We start from the raw sequence: 15,882 nt of genomic DNA on the forward strand, positions 1-15,882 counted from the left end.
CCAAGGTTAAGAAATTGTCCTACACTGAGACCATTAAAGACACTTCGCCAGGTTCTCCAACCCTATAAAGGTGAAGTAAGATGAAATAAAGACAATGGCACTTTCAACACTAGCAGCCTATTTCTGGAACATTCCAGAAGGGTTCATTTGGTACCTACATTATGGTCTTTTAATAGCAGTCAAGGATCATTTTATTTTAACAGGCATTTTTGGAACTGCTGCTTTAAGTGAGATTTTATTAGCCATAGCTATAAATTACAACAATTCTTATTGTTTTGTGTAAGATTTTGTTTTTTGTTTTTGTTTTTACAAATGTTATTGATTTTATAATATTACATTCACATATTTGAAAAGCAACGTGGTGGCTGAGTAGTAGTAATTCAATTACATACAGATATCACTAACACAGATTTCAAATTGCTACCATAAATATTTCCTCTCTTTCTCCCTTCATATATAGTGTCTATTTATCCTATCAATCACATGGAAAATAACTTTCTTACATATATCAGTAGTTTTTAGTTTACACAGATTCTAGTTGTTTTAACATACAATCTTTTAGACAATCAATGACCTAATAGATTTTTCAGTTTTAATTTCCAGTAACATTTAGATTTAACGTTTGATATTTATCATTCCCAAGATTTTTAATATACTCCCAATTCATCTATCACCATTCCTCACAAAATCTAATATTCAAAATACACATCCCGTCTACTTAGCTTCGCACCCTCTATGTCAACAAATTAAGAATATATCCTTCCTTTTTGCTAGTTTTCAGGGGGTTTTTAAAGTAGTAATCAAAATTTCTTTTTATTTCAGTATTTAATACTTCCTCTCTCTTCCTCTTTGTATCTGCTATCTCTTGCTTAAATTAATAATTTTTGTTTTTGACGTTCCATATAGATAATAATTTTTATCAATAGGTTTTTGGCTTATCTACATTATTCACCTTTACATGGCCTTTATGCACAAATCAATATTCAAATTAGCTATTAGTATTTATACTGCTAAATTTTAATGTCCAAAACCAGTGCTTTTTTTCTAAAAAAAAAAAAAGATGCTGGAACTCAGAGGGAGCGATGCCGGTGTCTTGCTACGGTGTTGCTGCCCATCCTTTGCACCCCCACCCCTGTGGCTCGGAGCCACATTCTGCGGGGATTCCCCTCCCCACAGCCGCCGTGGGGATTCCCCTCCCTGCAGTTGCCACGCTGTGGCCCGTGCTGAGCCCCCACCCGGAGCTGCTCTGAACTCCGACCCAGAGCTGTGTTCCTCATGGCAGTGGTCTCCGGTGCCAAACAGCCTCTTTCCAACCACATCCAGAAAAATTTGTAACAAACATTGGAATTCTCAAGGCCATGTTTGGTATTTCCCAACAATCTGTTACTGGAAGGAAAAAGCAATCCCTGCTGTGTTACTGATCCCAGAGAAGTATTTGCATGTATGCAGGTATCCTTAGGGTGCCATAGTTATGGATGAGAAATATTGGTTGCAAAGTTGGCATTTCTGGATGTAATACAGATATTTTGGACTTATTTTTGTTTCTTTGCATGTTTGATATTTTTAAAAAGGCATATGCTACTGACTACACTTATGCACATATGTAACATCTTTTGCTAGCATTCTGCTTGTCCAGAATGTGAAAAGTGAAAGATTGTGACTAAACAAAATTAATGTACAGATAATACCACCAGAAATTATTTTAGCCTTTTTAATAAATGTTGTTATTGATGTTAAGCTCACCATGGAAAACATTATATATTGTTATGTATATACTAGGTTAATTATTTAAAGACTGAAGTGCAACATAACTAGATTCTAAATAATCTATTTTTCAAAACACACAACAGTCCAAACAGTAAAAGTAAAGTCCAAATTAAGAATATTTCATTCTTAAGAATTGTTTAATTTAAAGTGGTTTAGTTGTAATAGATGGTTATAGATTCAAAATAGTTTTCAAGAGTGTACAAAAGATACTATTTTTTCTAGCATCAGCTAAATTAGACATTACATTGAGAAAAATGTTTCTCATTTCTTTCCTGTTACTTTTATTGATTTCATTGCAGAGATGTTAACATAGGAAATAGATTATTTTGTTATCTAATTTTACCTTCCAAAAGACAGAAGCAGATGAAAAGTGTGAGGTTCTTTCCTGTTGGCTTTTTTGAATTAGCTGTTTTAGATTCTAAAAGTTTAGTTCCTAAAGAAGTAACCTTGTAAATAATTTTAATGTCCTCCTCTAGTGCAAGGTAGGCAACCTTGGCTCTTTTATGACTCAAGGACTTCAACTCCCAGAATTCCTGAGCCAGCATGGCTCAGCTTGGAAACCTCTCTCTTTCCCTTCAGCGTGGCTGGCTCAGGATTTCTGGGAGTTGAAGTCCATGAGTCATAAAAAAGAGCCAAGATTGCCTACTCCTAAAGCCAATAGAGGGAGCTTTTTCTTCTTCTTCAATAAAAGGGTGCCGGAATGCCATTCTGAGTGTTCTATGAGAAAAAAAGGCCTGTCCAAAACCTTTTCTTTATCTCAGTTCATAACAATGTCTTGTGTTTAACATGCACATCTTATCTATTTAAGTATATTGTTTTAGATTTTAATAAGACGGTCGAAACTCCAATCTTCTTGAGTCTTATTCTGGCTTTTCTCCTTTGCAAATCGTCTTCCATGTCCTTGTTTTTGGGTCATCAAACCAATCTCCTTGTAATGTCACATATATTATTTGATGTTGGCCAAACCATCCTGTCACCATTTTTTTGAGATCTAGTAGGTCGTCTCTTTATTCTTCCATATCGATGTAGTTGTTCTGAATTGTTTATCTTCTCATTCAACTGTTTTTTTCCTAGATCCTCTAATTCCTTCTGAGTTGTATAAGAAACCTTTTCCTTTTTCTTTTTAGAAAATTTTATTAAATGTACATTTAAAAACAAAAGTGGACATGATTCAACTTCCCTGGCTACAACACTACTATTAGTATTACCTTATGTTACAGAAAGAAAAAACAAAAACTTAAAATATATTCTATGACAGGACAGAGTATAACAAACTGTACATATAACATCTGTAAATTTTTTGGTAAACTGTCTTTCAGTCATCAGCGTTATATTTACATATTTTTCAGTTGTGTCCTGATATAGGTGCTAATAATAATTGATTAGTTTATCAACTAATCAAACAATAGTTATCTCAGCGATCCTCATCTCTAACCAATCGTACAAATTTTGCCAAATTTCATAATACTCCATTTCAGTTTTATTTTTAATCTCTAGGATTAACCTGTCCATTTCAGCGCAGGGTAAAATTTTATCTATTATTTCTTCTTCAGTGGGGGTTACCTTTCTTTTCCATTTTTGGGTATATGCCAATCTTGCTGCAGTTAAAATATGCAATAATAAGTAGAAAGATGTTTGCTGAGTTTATCATTAATAATCCCTAATAAGGTTTCTGGTTTTAAATCAATTTATTGTAGTAATATTTCTTCCAACCAATTTTTTATCTGCTGCCAAAAATTTTGCACTTTTGAACATTCCCACCACATGTGATAGTAAGTCCCTGGAAGCCTTCTGCATTTCCAGCACGTTGGTGAGATTTTTTTATCTATTTTTGCTAACTTTGTAGGGGAAAGGTGCAATCTATAAAACATCTTGTACAGATTCTCTTTATAGGAGGTGGCTAGCATTAACCTCCTGTTTCTATCCCATAGTGATTGCCAATTATCTAGGTCAATACTGTAACCAAAATCTTTACTCCAGGTTAAGATTGTTTCTTTTACCTGTTCTTCTAACAAATCTTGTTCTAATAGATATTGATACATCTTTCTTATCATTTGGTCTTCTGTTCCTAGAAGGATTTTATCTAATTGTGTATGCTCTAATTTTATCCCTGGTTCTTTTCTGTATCGTGACTGTATTTGTAAGTATGCCCACCATTCCAACTCTATACCATCTTCTAATAGTCTTTTTCTTGTTTTCAGGTCTCCATTTTCGTCTAAGAGATCTTTACATGTGATTACTCTTCCTAAATTTATGAATTTGGGGTGCATGAATATCTCTAATATGGATAGCCATTTGGGGATTTCTATATAATTAATTTTTATCCATACGTCTAATAGTGCCCGTCTAATATGATGATTCTGGAAGTACTGATGAGCCTTATATTTTCCATCCCACATTATAGCATGCTACCCAATTTGCATGTCATGATCTTCTAATGCTAGTAGTCTTCTGTTCCTTAAGTGTATCCAATCCTTTATCCATACCGCTATTGCTGCTTGATAATATTTTTCCCAATTCGGGAGGCCGAGCCCTCCTCTTTCCTTTGCATCCTGTAATAATTTTAATTTAATTCTCAGTTTTCTACTTTGCCAGATAAATTTGGATGTAATTCTGTTTAAGTTTTTTTAAAAAAATCCTTCCCTAATTTAATTGAAATGAAGTTGACGCCTGCTGCCGGCGTCAACTTCCCTCCGCCCTGTGCGTTCCCACAGAGAGGGCCTCCTCAGGGTGCCTCCGGTCAGAGAATGTCGGCTGGCGGCCCCCAGGGGGAGGACCTTCTCTGTGGGCGCTCCGGCTTTATGGAATCAGTTGCCGGTCGAGCTCCGGATGGCACCTGACCTTCGCTCCTTCCGACGCAGTCTGAAGACCCATCTATTTGAACAAGCTGGCCTGGCCTGATGGGGGATGTGTTGGGGTTTTAATGGGGATTTTTATATTATTATTGATTGTTTTAGCTGGGCTACTATTTAATTCTTTTTAATTTTTGTATTCTGTATTTTTATATATGCCCTGTTCACCGCCCTGAGTCCTTCGGGAGAAGGGCGGTATACAAATATAATAAAATGAAATGAAATGAAAATGAAATTGGTACACATTGGAATAAAAAGAGTAATTTGGGAAGTGATTATCTTGATTGTCGCTATTCTCCCCATAAAGGAGAGCTGCAAGTTTTTCCATCTGTCCAGGTCTGCTGTAATTTGGTCTATTAATTTGTCATAATTTTCTCTTTTGAGTGTAATACATCTTGCCGACAGTTGGATCCCCAAGTACCTTACTCTTTTAGATGTCTGGATATTAATTTTTTCTACTAGCTCAGTTTCTTGTAAATTGGACATATTTTTAACTAACATTTTAGTTTTTTCTTTATTGATCTTCAATCCCGCAACATCTCCATAATTTTCCAGCACCTGTAATAATCTTGTTTCAGATTCTAAGGGGTCTTCCAGAATGAAAACTAAATCATCTACATAAGCCTGTAATTTAAATGTCTCTTTTCTGATTTCTAATCCTTTAATCAGCTTATCTTTTCGGATTATTCTTGTGAGTGCTTCTAAAGAAAGGATAAATAGAGGAGATAGTGGGCAGCTTTGTCTCGTGCCTTTTTGTATTTGAATGCTATTTGTTAATTCTCTGTTTGTGATTACTTTTGCTTCTTGTTTGGAATATATTGCTTTAAACATATTTATAAATTTCCCCCCGAATTCCATCTGTTTGAGTTGAGTCAACATAAAATTCCATTTGACATTATCAAACGCTTTCTGAGCATCAACAAAAATCAATGCCATTTGTTTTTTGCTGTGTAATTCATAATATTCTAAGATGTCTAGTATGATCCTGACATTATGTCTAATTTGTCTTTTAGGCAAGAAGCTGTTTTGGTCAGTATGGATAAATTCAGCTAAATATTTTTTTAATCTTTCTGCCATTATAGTCGTGAAAATCTTGTAATCCGTGTTCAGTAAAGAAATGGGCCTATAGTTTTTAATGCAGGTCAGAGTTTTCTTTAGGAATTAGTGAGATGATTGCTTCTTTCCATGAGTTTGGAGTTTTTGCTGTATTTAGTACTTCCTTGTGAGTTGAATAAGAAACCTTTTCCTTTTTCCAAGTTGTTGGTGTCTTTTCTGGATTTTCAAATGTCAATATTTGTTGAATAATTGATTCTTCTGTCATGGTATTTAAATGTTTCATTTTTTCTACTGTATTTTGTATAGATGATTCTTTAGCTGTGGTCAAAGTTTGGGCTTTCCTATCTGGGCTGTCTTCTTGTGCCTTCCCATAGCCTCTTAGTTTTTCATTGTCTGTGGTAAGAGTTTGAATTATTGTTTTCAACATAGAGAGAATTTGTTGATCTTCATTCATAAGGAAATTTTGCACCTCGTCTTCTTCCACATTGGTATTTTAGACTAAAGGCTTTACACTTAGAAAATCCAAAAGAAAGAAAAAGTTTTTTTTCTGGGTAAGGAACACAGAGCCTTTTATAGCTGTTGTTTCAAAATCTTCAAGGCTATGTATCTTATCTATTTCTCTAAGCAGTCAACCAGGCCCCTAGAGAATAACAGATTAAAATACCAAATTTGACCACACGGTGTCGCCTCTACCTTTTAAAGTTTCCCTTTGAGTCCCAAAGTTATTTTAATCTTTTCAGTTTTTCTTCTTTTTTATAAGGAAAAACCCAGATTTTCAACAGAAGTAGATAATGAAAAGTAAAAAATAAAAAATAAAAAAGTCTTTCAATCCACAAGCTTTGAGAAATAAAGTTCCAATTGGGATTCAGTTACTTTTTCAATGTTTTAAACACCCCTGGGTAATTGGTCGCCGCTCTTTCTGGAGGGAGGGTTAAAATCCCTTCCCCCACTGCAGGGGGGAAAATGCTTAGCAGCTTAAGGAAGTACAGAAAATAGTTAGGATGTAAAAGAGGTAGATCTCACCCAGTCTCTTCCACGCTGCTTTAAAAGTTGCCTGGTGGAAAATGTGACTTCACCTGTTCACAACCTAGGGATGAGCCATAATGGCCAGTCCTTTTGTCCGCTGGTTTGGAGGGATCGCTAGGTCTAGCGGGAGAGTTGTGGCTCTCCCGTGATCCAGTGAACGCCCCTCCTTGCTGGTCGCCTCGTTGGGGTGACTTTCGGCCCTTTTCAGGGCCCCGCAGCAATGCAAAACTGGACGGGGGACAGCAAGTCTCCCAGCTGTCCATGGTGGCCGCGTGGCAAACCGGAACCTCTGTTTTGTATAAGATTTTGTTTTAACCTGTTTTTATCATATCTTGCATTTTATTTTTTTATTTTTTTGTTTTAGATTTTGTTATGCTGGATTTTATTATGATGTATATTATGTATACTGTAAGTTACAGTATGGCATATCTATCTGTAAAGCTACTGCTAGTTAGCAGTTTCAGAATTCTTGCATTTTATATCACATTTCCCTCCCACTCCAATTCATTTAGTCCATTAACTTTCTCTGTAAGCCTAAACAGATTCACCTAACTATATACTAGTATTGTTATGTTCAGATATTAGTTAAGAGTTATAGACTGCTGTATTTGGATCCCTTATTTCACTTAAAGCAAGAATTTTACTAGGGTGCAATTGTATCTGTCTACTAGTATTTTGTCTCTTCAGCCAGTGCTCTTATTTACCGTAACTTTCTTAAAGCAGAACCAATCTAAATTGAAATGCTTAACACACGTGGGATTGAGTTTTGGTTTTTTTACAAAATAATCTGCTTGAAGTAAAACAAGGGCTGGTCAAGAACAATAGGATTTTAATTCAGAAAAATAAAGGAAGCTTGGATCATTTCTTTTTGCTAGTTTCTTATGAAGCAATGGTGTTCTCAAACACCTACCAAATTAATTTTCTGGATCACTGTGCTTGAGTTATTCTTTTCAATAACTGGAGTCTGGCTTTCTGAACTTTGTCACTCCACCTGACAGTTTTATTTGTGGCAGAGGAGTGTATGAAATTCTCCACCTACCAGGAAGTCACTGACTATGCACAGATCGGCACAATAGTGTTTGCATTCCTTCTCCAGGGGGTAGAAATGCTGCGTATATTATTTTCTCTCTCAGCTTCCTAAAGATCATTAATCACAGAGACATGACATCCACCTACTCAGGCTCTCAGCCCCCTCCTGATATGCAAAAGTGAAAGCAAACAACACTTTAGCACTAGCGAAAGCTGTGATTAAAATCTTCAGAATGGGCAAACATGGCATTTACCATAACTTATTTCACTGAAGTTTGGCTATTTTATGTGATAGAATGCACAGAACTAAAAGAATCTCTTTACTATACTCATTCTTAATTAATGAAGGGAAAATAATTTTAAATGTCTCCATAAATACAAATTTAAATTAATAAGATAAATATTCTACTTTTATTAATTTAAATTCATATTCATAAGAGAGATTTAAAAAAGAGCCTTCCTTCAGATTTATCCTCTAAACATAGTACTGTTTCTTAAAAATTATTAAAACTATATAGTAATATCTGAATATACCTTAAAGTCTCCATTCACAGTTAAAATTAAATTCAGACCCTCCAGGCATACTTGAAAGAATCACTTTACAAGAGGGAACTAGAACACAAATGAATGGATAAGATTAGATCCTTCGCCATCCACACTTTTCTGACATTCAACAGCTCACCAAGGTCTAGGCAGAGGCTTTTTCCATGATCTATTTTACATTTAATATTAGCCAAAAGCTAAGAAGCAGCTGATTGATTTGTATTTAATGTGAAACAAGCATTATTTGAATTTATCTTTGAGTAACTTATGAATATTGAGGTCTTTGTCAAACAGTCTACATTTTTTATGTCACTCAGGTACACCACTTCACTGAACTATCTTAATTTTAAATATTTGGGCACTATGGGATTTTTATTAAGTTCTTACCTGGATATAAATCCTGTCTTTCACAATTGCTCTCCCAAACAAAGAAGAGCTATGCAATGAAAAGTTTAGGTTATCTCCCAGGTATTTGTATTAGAATAACAATAGCAATAAATAAGTGTCGCAATAATGTACATATTTCAAAATAGTGTTTAAACAGAGCTTTTACTGTGATAACTTAAGAACAATGAATCAAGTATCTGATGTACAAAATAAGATTTAATATATGTTCATTTTAAAGTTTTTAATGTACAGGGTTTTCAGGGAAAAGCTGTAGAAAATACACTATTATTATGACTTCTGAAACCAGTTTTATCCAAAGGATGCCTCTGAGATTCTTTCTCATGATTGGAGGCTATGCAAATCTGGATGGGGAAGAATGAGTTTTAACTCAACCTTCCAAGTGAACCCTAAAACAAAATGACTGTGGGTCAGGACCTGATCCTTGGATCTGGCCTTTCCATCATTAACTTGGATGGAGTAGCACTACCCCAGAAAGAGCTGGTGTTCAACTTAAGATTCCTTGTGGCTCCTAACAAACTGTGGTCAAAAGGGGCTTTGCATAATTTAATCTTGTGCACCAAATGTACCCATGGGAGTTACTGCTCACTACTCTGGAAACCAACCAGCTGAAAGCTGAGTCACACAACCCAGCGTCTCTTAATTCTGAATCCCTTCCATCTTTTCTGTGCCACTGTTACTTATATGAAGACGTTTTGATCATCCTTGGCCATCCTGTTCCTCTTTTGTATCTGATGCCACACCCAACCACCGTGCTTGAATTTTATTCTTTGTACACATCCAACCACCCTGAGTATGTTTGTAACCAACATGGTGATATTCTGTACTGCTCACTACTCATTAATGTCTTTACTTCTCAGTTCAACACTAAAATACAGTCTATGTGTAAAGTTTTTGGAAGATACACCTGACCTGGTCCAGAATGTGGTAGCATATGCAGTTTTGGGCACTCTGTGATACACCCATGTAGCAGCACTGCTATGAGAGCTACACTAGCTTCCAGTAGGTTTCTGGATGCAATTCAATATGCAAGTTGTTACTTTTAAAGTCTTGCATGCCACAGGGCTTGTGAGATACTTGTCTCCAGTACTTTCTGCCTGTCGCCCACAGACTAGATATGCTTTAGGTCCCTTCTAGATCATCTAATGGGACTCTGGAATGATATTATATTTGGGCTCACCTAATAAATAAATGATAAAAATTCATTAACTGCATAAACATCCTGCAGTTTCCTACTTTCAAAAACTGGAAGCTTTTGCAGGTGGCTTTTGAAGTTTTTTTTTATGTGGCTAGCTTCAACAGGTCTAAAACCAAAACTTTACAGAAAAAAATCCTTAAATTGTAATAATGACAATTCTTTTCTAAAATGTTTAGGAAAAAATGATACCTTGGAAGATATTGGACAAGTCTGTATCATAACAATATTACCACTGGAGTAAAACATAAATCATTATACATTATTGAACAAACAAGCTCTCATTATATTAATTCAGTTTTAAACAAAATTTCAGATGATCAGCCATGCTTTCTTTTGTACAGTCCCTGGAATTGACTACTTTAAGAAGAGACCAATCATTTCAGAATCCATATGATTAATCATAATATTAAAACTTATGGAAGCTGTCCACTATGTACAAAAAGCACTAAGTTACTCATCGTTATTTAGATATAATAGCTGAGAACCAAACCTAACTAGAATGTCCTTTTAAGAATAACTGAATTTGTAATTTCACTAACCTGTGTAATTCTTCAGTTTTAACTTCGGTAGGGCCCAGACTCAATAAGCAATGACGCAGAATGGCAGTCATATAACGAAATTCATGAGAATCATTCTGTATAAATCCAATTATAAAGAGGAACATATTATATTATGAAGGCTCCAAAGCAGAAATTCAAAATCATGAAAAGACATAAAATAAGAAGACAATCACACTGTAGAATCCTTATCAATCTGAAAGCTTTTGATGCACATATTTTGGATTATTCTTGTTTTAAACTACATGTTCATGAAAGGTAGCAGCCTCCTTCCATCCCATAAACTGCCCTATTCCACAGCGCTGTTATTCATGCAGGATTATGTCACTTATGTCCATCATTCTTTTCAACATTAAATGAGACTTAAATAAAGTAACCAATCCTTATAAATGCCAGGATCCAGCCTCTTAGCTCTATTTTTTCTAGTTTCTACTTGTCACCTTTAATCTAGCTATTCCCTGAGTAACTAATACTACACAACAAAATTTGGAAGTAAAATTGCAGATTTGCCACCATCAACCCATATTGGACTGTTGATGAACCTGACCAATCTCCAGAAGATGGCCCACACGTCTTCCTAATTCATTCCCCTAGAGACTTTCAGTCCAGGGATCTATCTGTGCTGCCACCACGTGACTGTTTTGGAGAAATTACAATGTGGGCAGTCAGACCCTCCTACCCTAAGATGTATTTCCTCTTCCCTCCCCTTTCTGGGATGGACTTGCTCCTCCTTTGTCCCTAGAGACTTCTCCTTCTCCTTTAACCAGTAAACATGTGATTACAGCAGACATGTGCAGACGCTGGGAATATTACCATTTTCTGACCTTGGAAATACTGACAAACATCATCTGAGTGCACCTCACCATGCAGAAAGCTATTCTACATGCAATAAAGGTATTTCTAAATGATAAAGGTGTTTCCACAAGTTCAACTATCTGGAGAGAGAGCTGTTAATGGTAATGGCATCTGCTTATATAGAAGTCTTAACAAGGGATTAATTACAGTACAACGGCTTTGATCCAGAATACTATCATTGCCCCTGAATTTGTTTTTTTGAACTAAATCTTGCCCATAGATTTAGTTCAGGTACTACCAGTTTTCTCTTTAAAAAAGAAAAATCTAACTAGCCATTCTTAAATGATTTGTATGAGATTCTGAACTGAGAAAATGCTATTTTTCAAATACAGCCTTGCCATCTACAATAAAAGTTTTCCCTCCTCTGGTCAAGTCATATGTTTCAACGAATCTACGATGGAATAAAAACCTCCAGAGAATAAACATTTAGATGCAGCAACTTTCTGAAAATTTAGCATTTAACGCATTGTTTGCTGCTTCTTCTTCTTTTTTTTGCTTACTGTGAGACTTACAGAAGGACCTTTGCAACTCACACACCAGTTATAAGCATTTTGTAACTGAAACAATGAAAAGCTTCTATTCACAGTCACTCATGCTTCGGTCATCTTTTGATTGGATTATTGCAATATATTTGTATGGGGCTGCCCTTGAAGACTACTCAGAAGGTACACTAGTCCAGAATGAAGTTTGAGTAGCTAAGGGCATGCTAACTGCAAGAACTGAGAAGTTGTTCCCAGTTGGCTTCCAAATGCAATTAAAGTTGCTGGTTGTCACCTTTAATTACATATCTTGGGTTGGGGATATATGTTAGACCAGAGGTTCCCAACCTTTTGGGCGCCAGGAACTGGTTCCATGGAGAGAGGTTTTTCCGTGTGTGGTTTTGTGTGCTGCCTGTATCCCACAGATGGGGCTTTGCTTGTTTGTGCAGACCGGTTGCTGGCATGCTGTAATGGTCCACAGACCAGGGATTGGAGAGCCCTGTGTTAGACCACCTTCTCCCAGCTGTTCCTGCTTGTCCAATGAGATGGCAGAGATATCCTTTGAGTGCCAACTTTGAAGCAGTGTTACAGCCATGCTACACTTTTTCCATTGTTGTTCCCCTCATTTGGAACAGTATTCCAAGTGAAGTTAGATCAGCACCAACCTTGCTGACCTTTTAAAAAAAACAGTAATATATAAATATATAAATAAACATGGGATCTAAAATGTGGAGTTCATATTTTTTCAAAATATCTGTTACTTGCCCTATATCACTTTTAAAAGATATCTAAAAGTCATTATTTAACTTTAAATTTGGTTAATTAATGGAGTTGGATTGTTTAAAGATGATGCTATGCACTGAAGCTGAAAAGAGGCTGAATGTTTTAGTAAGGCAATAATTGGAAAGTAATCATTTTACCATAATGTCTGGGGTAGTATGGTGAACTGAATATTTTTTATTTTTTTTAATTTTAATTCCATTTATATCCCGCCCTTCTCCGAAGACTCAGGGCGGTTTACAAGCTTAGCAGTAGCCTTCATTCTATGTATATGCCTGCTTATTAGGGATTTCACACACACCCCAAGCGGCATTATTACAAAGTCAGCTTAATTGCCCCCAACAATCTGGGTCCTCATTTTATCTACCTCAGAAGGATGGAAGGCTGAGTCAACCTTGAGTCTGGTGGGACGCGAACCTGCACTAATTGCAGGCAGCTGATGTTACTTCAGGAGGCATTAGCCCACTGCTCCACCAAGGCTCAATATGAATATGAATATGAAGTAAAGATGAGACAAAGGCCAAGGAACTGAAGAGAAGACCAGTTCCTTGCAAACTCTCCAGATAAGGAGAGGATGGGAGATTGCCCACATGTGCTTTGGATGGCTGCGCCTGACAAAGGGAAAGCAGGACAGCAGTTTTCTGCAATTTGAACGCCAGGAGGATTATTATTAGGAAGACAGGATTAGCCATCTTGTTTGTAATTGCAGCACAGCATTTTAAAGTACATTAAAATTGCAAAATTCACTAATTACTTTCAAAAATGGCCTATTAACTATCCTTCTCTGTGGGTGCTCCGGCATTATGGAACCAACTGCCGGCTGAGCTCCGGACGGCATCAGACCTCCGATCCTTCCGTCACGGGTTGAAGACCCATTTATTTGAACTAGCGGGTCTGGCCTGATGGGGGTACATGGGTTTTTATAGGTTTGTTTTATTATTCTTGTTTTAACTTGGGCATTGATTTAATTGTCTTTTAATTTTTGTATTGTCATTTTATATTTATGCCCTGTGAACCGCCCTGAGTCCCTTTGGGAGAAGGGCGGTATAGAAATCTCAATAAATTAAATTAAATTAAATTAATTAAAATGACAAATTTGAAAAGACTTATTGGGTGAGTTTATATCCAGCTCTGAAAAAAAAAGAAAATTTAATTACAAGCATAATTTTAATTTTAATTGGGGTTTTTATTTTTTCAGGGATTGATTTAATCTTTTTTAATTGTTTTTAACTTTTGTATCGATCTTTGTTTTAAATACCCTGTAAACCGCCCTGAGTCCTTCGGGAAAGGGCGATAAATAAGAAGAGTTTGAAATGTACTGCAAAAAGTTAAGTAAGATTTTGATCTAAAATGTTATAAGAGTCCAGAGAAATTTGGAATATTGACTTTTACTATGAGATTTTGGAATTAACTATAAAAAACAAAAACTTTAGGAAACAATTTTGCCTATCTTGACAAATACAAATCACAACAAAAGATAAATGATGATTTTAGAAACTGGGCGCTAGAAGGATTAAAGATTGTAAGCCGAAGAAAAAAAATACAAGTCTGATGTTCATATTGGAATTTATAAAATGTTATAACAAAAAAGAACATTGAAGAATGGAGCCAGAAATTAACTACAATATCAACATCGTCAACAATGATGTCTGCTTCTATGGATAGACTATGTCTACAGAATGTTAATGAAAGAATGTGGAACAAATTTTATATGACAAGATAAATGAAAGAATGTAGAACTATAAATGACAGGGCAAGACAATGATTTGGAAAATGACACTTTACCCAAAAAATGACACTATATAAAAGTAACTGTCTGAAGTTTTAAAAATTAAAAAGAAAATACAAATGATAAACTGAAAGAATGACCAGCAAAATGTTTCCTTATATGTGCAAAAGAGGTTTGTTAAAGCCTTGATGGAATCTGTGCACTGTGATAAAGAAAAACTGAAGAAAAATAAAAGTCTATCCAGGTCATGGTTGTCTCAAAGGTAGCTTTTTCAAGAGGCAACTGAACTTTCTTATTTTTCTTTGAAGACGTTTTGTTTCTCATCCAAGAAGCTTGTTCAGCTCTGAAGAAGCTTCTTGGATGAGAATGAAACATGTTCAAAGAAAAACAAGAAAGTCCAGTTGCCTCTTGAAAAAGCACTTTTGAAGAGAAATAAAATCCTACAAATGTTTCATTGAATTAAAGATTAAGATTGTTATACATAAATAGAAAGAATATAAAGTTTGTTTATTTGATCAAAGTTAAAATAAGACTTTTTTTTGGCAATGTTCTGGTAACACTTTAGGGACTTTTTGCTGATGTCCGACTTGAAAAGTTGATGTTTTATGGATTTACTTATATATAAGAGATGGAATATCAGATGAAGAGATACAGTATCTGTTTAACCTTATACCATTAAACAACTTTTTATTTTTACTTATGAGAGGAATACTGCAAGTCACATCTTTATACATTTTTCTTTTTCCTTAATACATTGCCTTTTCTTTTACTTTTTTCTTGCACTTTTTAATTCTTTCTATTCTGTCCTCTTTATCTAAGTTCCATCTGTATTATTTTTATTCTTGTACTTAAAAATTTATAAGAGACTTCTGCATATATCATATTCACTATTGTCTTATTTTGAACCTATAAATGACTCACATTCAAATTTGCAGAAAGAGGTAATGTTTAATTTTGAAGTAAGATGAGGCTGTATCAGTACTTAGGGTTTCCCTGAAATGTACAATTTAACCAGAGATGCCTAACCTCTTGCATACAACTGTATGTATTTAGTTAAATTGCAAGGTGTTTTCTAAAAATATAGTGAGATGTTTAGTCTACTATTAGAATAAGATAGCTCTGTTTTAAGGAATCTATTTGTTATATTACCCAAAACTGATGTTCAAAATACAGAATGTCTGTTACTTTAATTTTTTTAAAAATTGCACCACTAAATGACAGACATTGGATTGATATTCATAATAAATTTCCATTCCCTACTTTCCAATTAATTTTTTCCTCTTCTATAATGTGAACACTGAGAGCTGACAACTTACTGATTTTCAGACATACTTTACTTCAACATCCAGCAATCTCAATCAATATAAGGAATGAAGGTACCAATGATGGAAACTATAATTCATCAATACACAGGCAGTTTCAGTTTCAGATCATAGTTTTAACTTGCATTCTCCTTATGTAGGCTTTTGACTTTTCTGTTTGGGGCATCAATGATGGCAGAATGTTGTCAAAATACACACAATAAAATTTAGCATTCAAATAGTTTATTGGAAGTATGTAATTTCTGGAATCAGAATTATTAGCTTAAGTATTATTTTTCTTCATG

The 15,882-nt window shown here is 35.2% G+C and overlaps 1 protein-coding gene across 2 annotated transcripts in view; it reads right to left on the reverse strand.

Annotated features, from left to right (window-relative positions):
* Positions 1-15,882, reverse strand: part of RIC8B (RIC8 guanine nucleotide exchange factor B) — a 42,901-nt gene that overhangs the window by 15,281 nt on the left and 11,738 nt on the right. For both annotated transcript variants that reach the window (XM_083366496.1, XM_083366497.1), the window contains exon 4: positions 10,416-10,510. In XM_083366496.1, coding sequence (XP_083222622.1) covers positions 10,416-10,510 — 95 coding nt within the window. The remainder of the gene's footprint in view (positions 1-10,415; positions 10,511-15,882) is intronic.

The sequence above is a fragment of the Vipera ursinii genome, assembly GCF_947247035.1.
Source record: "Vipera ursinii genome assembly, chromosome: 6".
Taxonomy (NCBI): Eukaryota; Metazoa; Chordata; class Lepidosauria; order Squamata; family Viperidae; genus Vipera; species Vipera ursinii.